This window comes from Anneissia japonica, unplaced genomic scaffold (genome assembly GCF_011630105.1).
Source record: "Anneissia japonica isolate Jap-2015-1 unplaced genomic scaffold, ASM1163010v1 scaffold287712_len2945570_cov188, whole genome shotgun sequence".
NCBI classification, from domain to species: Eukaryota; Metazoa; Echinodermata; class Crinoidea; order Comatulida; family Comatulidae; genus Anneissia; species Anneissia japonica.
The window spans coordinates 621,689-634,586 of NW_022704401.1; the positions used below are offsets into that span (position 1 = coordinate 621,689).

General features: G+C 33.0%; 1 protein-coding gene across 2 annotated transcripts in view; it reads left to right on the plus strand.

Annotated features, from left to right (window-relative positions):
• Positions 1 to 12,898, plus strand: part of LOC117104714 (glutamic acid-rich protein-like) — a 38,530-nt gene that overhangs the window by 19,273 nt on the left and 6,359 nt on the right. For both annotated transcript variants that reach the window (XM_033245595.1, XM_033245596.1), the window contains 2 exons: positions 9,692 to 11,263; positions 11,818 to 11,937. In XM_033245595.1, coding sequence (XP_033101486.1) covers positions 9,713 to 11,263; positions 11,818 to 11,937 — 1,671 coding nt within the window. In that variant the 5' untranslated portion in view covers positions 9,692 to 9,712. Of the gene's footprint in view, positions 1 to 9,691; positions 11,264 to 11,817; positions 11,938 to 12,898 lie in introns of those variants that run through there.

Genomic DNA, 12,898 nt, shown 5'->3' on the forward strand with positions numbered 1-12,898 from the left:
ATACTGTACATTAATGATGTGTTAGTGGATAGACAGAAAGTAAGTCAATACCATAACTATTCAAGGTAAATATTTAATAACACTTTCTGGGAGTAACTTAATATTTATGAACAAAGAGCAAGGCAGATTTTAAAAATTCAAAATGGGATACTGTAATAGGTGTGTCTCTGAAACCAATATGCAAGGTTGTAAAGCATATTTTTGCATTTGATTTTACAAAAGATTATGATTTTGAATTATGTAAAGAACTGGAGTTTGCCACAAGCCAAATTGTTCGGCTGACATGGATAGCAACATGTACAGTACTAATGTTATTAATTTTACAGCTTTTCCATCATGTTTGATCATGTGTGCATTATGTCACCCGGTTTTGCTTGTTATGAATTGCTGCTAATTTTGCATATTGTTGTTACAGTATGTACAGTACGCTATGTAAATGTGTGCTATAATTTTTTTTTCCTTTTTTTTTTAAAGGCTATCAACCTAGTCTAATACTGGAAATATGTAATTTCAATACTATAATGTGTACTATACATGTATCCGAATGAATACGGTATCTTACTTAGTATCTCATATTACAACATCATATTAATGAAGCATAATTTCTTTAGGGATTTGAATCCAAAATCCTCATCATTAGGAAGTTAAGATGTAATTTACTGTCTAAATCCAGTGTGTTTATGGAATTCTTTATGTAATTACGGTACAGTATAATACAAATTTGACATGTTATATAGAATCAGATGCATTTTACATGATTAATGGATTGAAATACTGTACAGGCTCATATTCTTGATCATGCTTGTCTAGTGCCTATTCCAAGGACCAGGTCATCCCCATGTTGAATGTTGATTCTCAAGCCCATTATAGTACAGACAATAGTACCTCAAACACTATTGTGTCATGTTTAAATACTATCTGGTCTTCAGGTTTAAAGGTAAAGTAATTATTGGAATATGGTACTGATATGTTAACACATTAAAGTACTTAGGTCACATACAGTGTGAATGCCTAGGTATTGATTTTATTGGGACTTTTTTATATTGAGCTTATATTATTAAATGATGTAGAAATTCATACTGCGCCTTTTGCTATGAGGCATACGACACATTGGCAATGTTTCCCTTTGGTTATTGGAACTGGAAAGTATTGGCAAACCGGCACAAATTGTTATCTTTTCCGAACTCTAGGGAGTATTATTTATACTGTGTGGTGCACAGAATAGTAGTAACTAGTAGGTGTACATTTAGTGCTACAACATCCTACCACCTTGTACATCTTTATACCTTTCAGCGGAGACACACAGTGTATAGGAAAGTAGTATCTTGCCAAAGTAATGTGCAGTGAGAGGTTTGAACCACCGACCTCAAGATCGACAACGCTACCGCTGCGCTAACCACTCCCGTTGATTTTTGGATTAGAAATCATACTTGTAGAGGTCATTTTTTTTTTTTTCATGGAAGGGCAAAAAAAGTTCATCATATAAAAGGTGGATTTAGGTGTCTCTACAGTATTCTATAAGTTTTTGGTCCATTATACAGTATACAGCACACTATGTTATAGTATATTTCATAATAATGATTTCTTAATTTTTAGGTACTGTATTAAATCAAATTCGATTTAATAATTGCCAACTATGGGTTGTGAACTCTGGTATGGAGGGTTTTGCATACAGTAATAGTTGTGATTGCCACCGTCCCTTTCTTGTCAGTTAAATTTTATAATTTTTTAAAAATGTAATTGATTAATTAAATAAAAAAGTAAAACTGAATGACTTTTAGCTTTGTGGCAAACTCTCTACGTGGTTTGTTTATTCATGGTTGAAGTTTACTGGAATTTTTTACAATTGTCTTGTCTTTGTTTAACCACCCACTATTGAATAAAAAAAAAGAAAACACACAAAAGGCATGTTTATGACACATGAGGTATCGACGAGGGATTTTCACCTTTTTTATTACGTTGTTCAAATTCTTTGACGAGAATAGCTACTGCCAGGCATGAATTTACATTCAGATTAGTTCCATATTGATACTGTAAGAACACAATGCATGATATATGGATTCCTTCATAGTGAACAGATAAAACGTAAGTTATTGTTAGCAATGATAACACCCTACAGCAACTTGGCTATTTATTATTGATATCTCAAACCATTATATGAGGTTCCCTTTTTTTCCTCTACTATTTCATATGGCAGGAATAAATTATGGTGTTAATTTGTTACATTTTTTTGCCATACAGTAGTAAATTTCCTTGTTTTTGTTATGATACACATTATAACAAAACAAGTATGTGAATAATATTGTGTATGTTATGTTGAACATGGGTAACTGTGTAATGAATGATTGCCTTATTTCAATATTTTACACTAGAGCTTTCTCTAATAGTAATACTGGTCTCCCTCCAATGAAAGACCACTTTTAGGACCAGGATTCTGTAATTAGAATAATAAAGATAAATTAAAAAAACATTTATGCATTTGGGACCACAGAAAAGTGGTCTTAAATTAGCAGAGGTCTTTTAATTGGAGGGGTCTTTAAAGAGGGAGACCTGTATATAATATAAAAACCAAAATGTACCAACAATAGTAACCTTACTGGACTGTACCTTTTATGATTCAGGTATTTCAAAAAGTAATGGTAATGGTAATGGCTGTATATTTTTATTAAGCGCATATTACAATAGTCTCTACGCTTGAAATGCAAAGTCTTGGAAGCAGAAAAAAAAGTCTATTTAACAAAAACATGATTTCGTAACATTCTTTTAGCTGTAATACATTTTACATTTATTATATTCTGGCTATCTACTATAATAAATGAAACTGAACATGCCCTGGTTGTTTACCCCAAAGCCTATGGTTATCCTTTTTAAAATATGTAACAATACTACCTTGTTATATAATGTATAAAATTGTGGAAGATGACAAAATATACTATAGGTATTCAAATTGTGTCTGCCTATTTACTTTAACTGATTTTAACTTGACACAATCTTATTTTGACACTGTATGCTTGTTTTAGATTTGCCCTTACAGTGAAAAACTTCCTTGTAGGACATCACTATTAGGGAAAATTATGAAATTTGATTTGATTTTTATTTATCTTGTTCTAATATACATACATATAGATAGAATACAATCAATCCTTAACATTATAGGGCAACCATATAAAGGGACTTCCCTATAAATGGGATACCACTATTAAGGAGACATGGACATTTTTGCCAAATGGTTGAGTTAATCACTATTTATTCCTTAATACCTGAAAGATCTACACCATTTTCATATCCTATCAGAAGAGAGGCTCAAGATAATAATATTTAGGTAATTAAATTCTTTTATTGTGAAGATTTTAGAGCCATAAATTAAACATAACCAGATATTTTTCCCCTTTATCCCTAGAATTGAAATCTTATACAGTACTGTTGGTCTCCTGTCTGTGTCAACTCTTTAATATAGTCAGGCTTTGTATGCCGAATGTGTATTTGATGGAATTCTTCATTGGCCATCTGTTTACTGAAATAATCTTGCTCATTTTGGTACAGTACTTGCATATGGCATTTCACTTCATAATCCACACCTAGATTTTATAAATTTCAATGCAACATATTATTAACCTGAAATTCCTTCTATCATTGATGGAAAAATCTTTATTCTAAATAATTGTATAGGTAGCCCTATTTAAGTAAAATCGTTCCAGATGACTTTGTTGGTGAAAGTGTCCGCTTAATAGGTTTTGCTGGATATTTATATTATCCAATATAGATTAATTGTTAATTGGATTTTCTAAAGTCCTGCCCACACTATCAGATTTTATTCAATAAAAACATGTGACATGTCCAAATATGGTCATTATTTTTTATTCGTCTTCAAAAGACATGACAAAGATTTCAAAGCAGAAAAAAGTACATTACAATTACTACATATTGCAGTTTTGATAGTTTGGATAGAGCTTCAGATTTGTATGTTGTAAGTTTCTATTAGTGTAGAAGATTGTCTACATATGGTACATTCAGTCTTGCGCTCCAAACAAAGACATTTATAAACTGCACGAGACAGGAGATAAAATGTCCATGTTGGGAATGATTCCCTATGTTGACATGGTGATTTCAATTTAATCTATACTTGGCACTGCCGGGAGATTCATAAATATTCTAACCTGTGCAAACAGAATTGCAGAGTATCAATGGAAAGTATGGTGAAATCTTTGATCCGATCGTGTTTAATTATGAGACATATGGTCAAGCAAGGTTCTCACTGCTGATTGACTGATCTGTTAATTATATGTAGACATAATGTGGTATCCGGAGAAACATGTCTAAATTCTCTCTTGAACTTACATTTTTAGATGCCTTCTTGGGATGGTATGTGTTTGTAGTATAATAGATATTGATCATTGATGATGATATTATTTCAATGATAATGAGCTAGTTGATTATTTATTGTTAAATTAGGATCTTTAATTAATACCTTTACACAACCTCTTTTCTTAATGAATGTCTATAACAATTTCCTATTTAAGGCCAGACACAAATATTAATGAATATATTTTCATACTCCATTCAAGTTGGAGTTAATATTCTGTCAACACTAACAACTTCTATGTGAAACAAAATCTGATATACCCATATTTGGTGTAATGACATCATCATTCCTCATATATGGGCACATGACACAAGTTTGTCACAAAATTTAATAGTGTAGATATTCTCAAAGCTTTAGGCAAGAGGAAAATTTATCTATATAGATTTGGGTCTCATTTAATTGTTTCCTGCGACACCCTTTTCCTCCTTGTATTATAGTTCAACATTCCTACCGATATCAAATCTCTATGAAAACAAAATCATGTTAAGAGGCTTAGTTAAAATGGCTTGTAAGCCACAGAAAATTATTTATTTTATATGAATTATATATTACATTATTTTTCATTATCTACTTTACATCATTATTTTGTTGCAAAAATTATTCTCACTTTAGTAGAAGAAGAGAGGGCAGTGGCGTATGCGCACGCAACTTCCCCCCCAAAAAAATTTACTCGCGCCCCCTAAAAAAAATCATGGTCAAGTAGGTAAAATTTACCGATATCAAATCTGTATGAAAACAAAATCATGTTAAAGTGGCTTATTTAAAATGGCTTGTAAGCCACAGAAAATTATTGATTTTATATAAATTATACATTACATTATTTTTCATTATCTACCTTATATCATTATTTGGTTGCAAAATTATTCTTACTTTAGTAGAAGAGGAGAGGGCAGTGGCGTATCTAGAGGAGGGCACGGGGTGCACACTGCGACCCCCCCCCCCAAATTACTCGGGGCCCCAAAAAAAATAAAAAATCACGGCCAAGTAGGTAAAATTCACCTAAAAATCACCATATTTTACGAATTAGCACCCCTCAACTGATCATCAAACCCCCCACTTCACCTTCTTGCCCCTTCCATCAGCACTCCCATTTTAAAACTTCTAGATAAGCCACTGGGGGAGGGGAATAGGGGAGTGGAAAAACGAGTGATATTGAAGTAAAGGCCTCCGGTACGTAAATGTGGCTGCGTAAGCCTGCATAATGCAATATTGGTTTTAATTGTTTTGCCTTCTGGTTGAAGTTGTCGTCACTTTCTAAACAGCTGAACCACGTGTTTTTATGACTAATTCTGAGCAAAGTGGTGAAAATACACCTCAAGACAAATCTGTTTGCGTTCCATTCATAGGTATTAGATTGCTGATTAGTTCAAAATACTCCATTATTGCTAACTACCGTAGCATTACCTTGTAATATGAGATTCTACCACATAAGCTTATTTATGGAATTCCTAATACTGTATATTCAATGGGCTTTTTGTCTGATTAAGTATTAGAATATCATTAAGTTATTTTTTTTTAATAATTATTTTTGCTCCTCCTATACTCCCTCATATTCCTCTTCCTTTTCTCCTTTCTCTCCTTAACTTTTTTCCCTCTGCTTTTCCTTCCTTTTTCCCTTCCTTCCATTTCTTCCTTTCCTTTTTCCTTCCCTCTCAAGCTTTCTCGTCACAATTCTCTACGTGTTAAAAATTTTCCAGGTAAGGTTTTAGATTTGAAACAAGAGAGAAATCATTCAATCCATACCCAAATAAACTTGGAACTTGCTTACATTTTTTCACTGACCATCTCATTATGTCTGTTTCCATTGTATTGCCCAATTAAGTATGATTGTAATCAAAGAATAGGCTCTAAACTGGACTTGTTCAAGTGTTATTTAAATGTTGCATTATTTAAGGTCAATAGAGGACCTTGTAAAATTTACTGTTAAAATCATTGACATTTTGGTGGAGCTTAGCTGAACTGAAGCGTTTGTTGATACAGTTCCATGCTGTTACAACAAGGTATGGCATTTTAAATTGGATTTGGAAGAACGTTATGAATATTTGTGTAGGCTTCTTCAAAAAATCATTGCAGATTTGCATAGAATAATTAATATTTTGATACATTTGTAAGCGCGAACCAAAGTTGAATGACTTGGAATGTTTTTGAATTTGCACTTACTGAAATGCTGATACAGGCCAGTATTATAGTCATACTCTTTTTTTTTTAAAGAAGGAGCATATATTACATTGAATATAGAAATATAAACAGTTTTTATATCATGAATTATCGAAAAAGTAGCTTTCTCAATAAACATGTCTTTTGAATAAATCCCTCTAACAAATAAGCTACTTTCATTGCATAAGCTCCTCTCTCAAAACGTACCTCCTTTGAATAAGGGTCTCAGTCTAGTAAATGACTCTAATAAGTGCCTCTCTTGTATAAGTACCTCACTCTAATAAAAGCCTCTAATATAAGTCCCTCTCTTGAATTAGTACCTCACTCTTATTAATGACTGCCTCTCTGAAATATGCAACTTTCTTGAATATAATTAGCCCCACACCAAAACATGTCTTTTCTGCTAAGTGCTGCTCTTGAATGATGTACTGTTGCATTTATTAGAGATTTTTAACGAGCATAGATAATTATAAGTACATATTATCCAACCAACATGCCTTAATGTTCCTTATCATCAGAACAACATTAAATATCCAATTTCTCAGATTAAATAAATTAAATGTTAGAAAAAGTTATTTTAACACTCCACTATTACTCTGGAGTAAATGCTGCACTGACGAAAATCGTTTGTAGGCAAAAGGTACAAGGATGTAGTATACCAATAGGAAACTCAATCACTTCCTTATTGGTAATACTTTTCACAAGGCAAACATACACAAGATGCTCTACATACAGTAAGCTAAAGTTGCATTATGAGGTTTAGGGAGTGGAGTTAAAGTCATAAAAAATAGCCTGACAAGATATGAACCCAGGACTCCTTGGATTGGAAGACAGGTATCTCATTTGAAATAGATGGATGGTACAATGATATTATGACTATAATGCTTTTAGTAAAATATCCGGCTGATAAATAAGTTTAAGGAAAGGCTACTGTATAGCACTTGACAGCAGTTCATCATTTTCTGTAAACTATTTAAACAAAAACCATTTCTCTCAGCAGAAATAGTCTATTCCTGAAGTAGTTTTTTTTTAATTTGAGAAGGAAAGATAGATAGAGAGAAAGGGGTGGGGGTAACAGTAATGAAACGCTAACAGTACCGTATGCTATCCCAAACAATGAATAAATCCGATTTTAATAAAAATTGAGTCTATCATAATTCAGCCAATCATTAATTTGTTTTAATAAGTTACAGAGCATTTCTGATTGAATAAAAAGAAGTTAAATGGAAAATAGCAACCTAATTGTATGTTAAAGGTTGATTGTATAAACATCTTTGAACAAACAATTTTGTCTGACTTCACTCTTTGTCCTGTACCTTCAGGCTACAATACATTGTTATCTATTCTGTAAATTTTTATTTAAATAACATAAACATTGACTAGTTTTAGTACAGTAGTTCCAAACACTGAATGATGACAGTTCAGTATTATTAAGTAACTTGTTACAGTAATTAACTTTTTACCTAATCAAAATCATGCTTCACTTTCAATTTCTGCATTCTCAGTCTAAATGCTATATTCTGCATGTACATGATTGTTTCTCAACCAAAAACAACTGCACTCCCCAAGTTCGTAACCCAATTTAGTTTGTTGATTTTCGTTTTATGAAGCTAAAACAAGAAAGGCCCAATAAAAATAGTTATTAGTTTATCACCCTCATGCTCATGTCTTCTATGTTACTGAAAAAAAAATTGAAGAATTTTTTTTAAAACTAAAAATGTTGTTCTGAACAAAATCATTTTTATTTTTTCATTTTTTAAATTAAATAGTGGAAGTTTTTTGTATTATGTCAATCATGTTTTCTTTGAATATCAGTGCACCAGCAAACAACTCAAGGGTGATATTTGGCTTTAGTATAAAAAAAAAATCCTCCCTCACTTATCACTTTTCCAGCCTAAATAGGGTGATAAACTAATAATATTTTTATAGGGCCTAATGGAAAGTTGATAAACATAAGTAAATATAGTATATTTTGTTAGGTGTGAATATACTATACTCAGTATCTTTATTTATTTTTTTTGACCAAACCTATTTTAAGAAGTGGCTTTAGGTCTTCCCCCTATTTTTATACCTCCATGATCTTCCCATCACCCTTCCCATAATTGGATACATACTATGGCTTTACATACACGTAAGATTTGTTTTAGTCTAGAATAATGATTTTGAATTTTTCTCATCCAAGTGATACTCAATTTAATATTATAAGATTCCATAGTAATCATTAGACATGATGTGGAAGTATTATACCTCTATGCTAGATGGAAGTTGTTTCACAAGGAATGTTGAGGGCGCTATGTTACTTTGTGACACTCTCATTTTGTTAGATGATTAGTAAAGTTATTAGGAAAGACAGAGATGATGGCTTAAGTATCAGTATGCAAACCAGAACTCTGCAAGGGCCAGTGTTCTTATGCAGCCATTTTGGTAAAATGTTACACTATATGATGTAGATAGAAATAAGCAAAACAAACAAAATAGATCCAGGAGTTTTCTTTAAAAGAGAGCTAAAAATATATATATTTTTTTAAACTCTTTATTCAGGTAGAAATGTTAGGGACTTTTAATATCCTCTAATCTAAAGTGATAGTCATTGCATTTTTGGTACATTCCCTAGAGTCCAATTATCATTTGGAGAGGTCAACCAACTGCTTAGAATGGATTTCATCAAAATAGACATTTAATAATCCACTGTACCACATAGCACTAGATTATTTCAAGTTTTGGAAGGAGGAGGGGGGTTTGTATAATAAAGTTTTGTGTATTGCTTTATATTTATTCAAAACTGTTTTCAAACAATAGGGCACAATTACTTGAACAATACTACTGTACATGTATGCAGAAATTCATAACCAACAAATATTTGGAAATTCAAGCTTGCTTGTTCACAAATTTTTGATTAGTTTGATGACGCCATTGGTCACAGAGGCGCGTGGACAACTGCAAAGGTTCCTTTGCTTTTCAGTATAGTACACAATAATAGTTGCTGAATAGCACTAACTTTTAGAGGAATAATTCACTTCAGTCTTCTTGTGTTTATAAAAAATTCCAAATTTGGAAGTGTGACATTAAAATGCACATAAAAACTGCCCTTGTGGTCTTTAAATCTTTGAAATTTTTGTCATACCTCTGCATTTGTCAATGTTTATAATTTGTTTTTTATTTTGTTTACAGGTGCCCTGAGAGAAAGTAAACATGGCATCCGTCAAATCAGGTGGGCACCATCCCCGGGAGCCAGGTGTCAGCGTTAGTAAATTACGGATGCTTTTTGATCCATCAAAATCCGGATCTACACCATCAACTGCCCAATCTGTTACTACTCAAAATTCTAGTAATGGAACATCAAAACCACCTATTGCGCCACGTACAGAGTTTTCGAAAAGTGTGGGAAAAAGAGCTCCAGGAGGTGACTATAAAGACACAATAAATTTAGACCCCAATACATCCATAAAAATAATTGAGAAACCCAGTATTAAACACCAAGGTGTATTCAGTAATAGGCGTGCATTCTTTGAAAAAGCAGACAGTCCACCCCCTGTTCGAAAATTTGTGACTGGAAGCATTCCTCCATCAAGCCCTCAAATGGTACATAAACGTATAATCCCATCGCTTCCTGATAAACAGGTAAAACCTGAACCAGTTAAAAGACAGAAACTAGATAGCAGCAATAATAAAGAAAGGATTGAACATAAGCATGATAGTGGAATTTCACTTGATGAAAAAGTAAACTTAAAGATGTCAGACCCAGAGTCAAAACATCATGGTGTCAGACTAAGTTCATCAGACAGTGATGGGGATCCTTTTGATGAAAGACGAAATCGTATACAAAATTCTTCCAACATAATAAAATCAAATGATAGGGATGTTGAACCGGTTAAAAAAGCACCTGAAGTAACAAGAAGGTTTAGAAAGAACTCACGATCACCTGATGATGGCACTAAAAGACGAAGTGTCACGGATCCTCCACCATTTATGAAAGGAACTCATGACATCCATCACGTAGCAGCCCCAACAGTTAAAAAACGCGGACTAAGTGCATCAGAATTGATAAGCCTAGACAGTCAAAACCAACGGAAAAGCGGATCGTCTGAGAGATCCAGCTCAGTTATGTCAGACGATTCAGAGCTTTATGAGTCATCGGTTAGACAACATGAATTTATTTCTCCAGTTGATGACGAGTTTAAAGTGACAGTAAAAACTAATGAGAAAGTACAATCAGATATCCCTCGACATATTGACCATCAAGATAATCAGAATAACACTGTATATTCAAAAGATATTTCTAGTTCTGTTGAAAATGTACATTCCTGTAAAACAACCATGGACAATGAGCAGCAGCAGAATGAGAAAGATGATGAAGTTCTCATGGATACCTCTACAGATGACTTGAAAACCCCTCCTTCTTTCATTGAAGACAATACACCAGAAAAACTAGATGACCTAACAAAAACAGCAGATTTTATAAATGAGGGGGAGAGGGAGGATGTTGAGACCGAGGAGGAAGATCCTTCTGAAAAGGGGGTAAATGAATCGGGAATGATTCAGATCGGAATCACTGTGGAAGAAACCGGGGACTCTGACGAGGAAGAAGAATCAGATGGCAATAGAAGTGATGTGTCGGAGATTGGATCGTCTGATTATGAATACACAGTGAATGTTGAAGATGAAATGGATGAGGATGAAATGGAAAATAAGCAAAACAACAGATTAGAGGAGGAGGAAGAACAAGAAGAAGTAAAAGAACTTGTAAGTTATTTCACAATTTTCCAGTATGTATTATTAACTACAGTACTGTTAGATATGTTTTGTATTGATGGCAAGGTTTGATATGATACCATCATGCCCATATATGAGCAGATCACACACAATTTTCACATCAATTGTAATAGTGTGGTCAGTCAGTAATAAGTTTGAATGTAGGAATAGTTAATGTTATGATCGTATAAAAAATACACATGCGAAAGGCTTTTGCATTGAGGATACATACTATCATATTACTGTCATATTCTATGACAAAAACCCTTGACCTTCCCATATATGCCAAAATTATTTATTTTATTCTTTAAATATAAAAATATCAACAAGGAGATTAATTCGTCAATGTATAAAAATTTATCATTCAGATGATATTGAGATACTAAATATGTTTTTTGAAATTTTTTGAAAAGGAGAAACGAAATATGTTTTTAGAAAATCAAAATCAGGTCACCATTCATTTGGGAACACTAATAGTTATTTATAGGTCCTAAATTATTTTATATTTTTGGTTTCTAACCCAGTGGTTCTGTCTCTTTATCTAGGAGGAACACTTACCTGAGCCTTATGAAGTGGGAGGCTTAAGCCCTGAAAACACGGACATTATCGATTCTGGTGAAATTAAACGGAAACGAACACTTATATTTAGTACAAGACCAATTATGGTAAGTATACACATTATTGTTTAAATACACTTGCAAAAAAACTTTTAGAAACTTGAAAAGATCAAATATATTACTCTATGTGACTGGTACTGTATAAGACATTGATCATTTAAATATAAAGTAGAATAATTATTATAATAATAATTATAATTATTATAAGTCATTTGTGACGTCATCACTGCCACTCCCAATGTTATTTGCCTATCTCCCACAGTCCAATAATGATTTCTTTTAGTTTTGTGTGCCAAAAAAACCCTAATTTTTCGTCACCATGAACATATTGCGCACCCTGATGAATATTGGATTGTAATTGAAAATTACTTTCGTAAAACAAGGTTGCTTAGAACCTGAAGAAAGTTGCTTAAATTCAATATTAAGTATGAAAAATTAAGGAATTCCTTGAATCAGTGAACCCTAAAAAACTAAAACTAAACGTTTAAGAGGAATATTCTAGACCTATTTCAAAGACTCAAGGAATAAAATTAGATGTAGGCCTACGGCCAGGCAGGAGGCCGCCGAGGCCTCCTCTTACTAGTGCTAGGCCATAGTCTAGCGTAGTTATTAAATCATTGCATGATTTTTACCTGTCTGCACCAACCAAAAAGTCAGTGACTGTATTCTGTCTCGAATGCTTTAAGAAATGTTTATTTCTTTGACAAATGTCTATCAAAATAGCATTACAAACAAGTTCTTCTACACAATACAAATTACAATATAGTTATTCATCGTACCCGTACTGACAGTACAGCTGATGTGTAGTTGTAGTGCCGTAGGAGTATAAATCAGCATACGCACAGCTAAATGTAAACAATTATGCACACAGTATATATAGTCCGGCAGCTTAGCAGTTGGATGTGGACGTTCCGGACAAAAGCACCAATTTTTTTTTACATGCTCCTTATGGTCATAGCATTCAATTTTTGGTAGGAACCACCTAATCCGAGGTCATTATGGCGGCCAT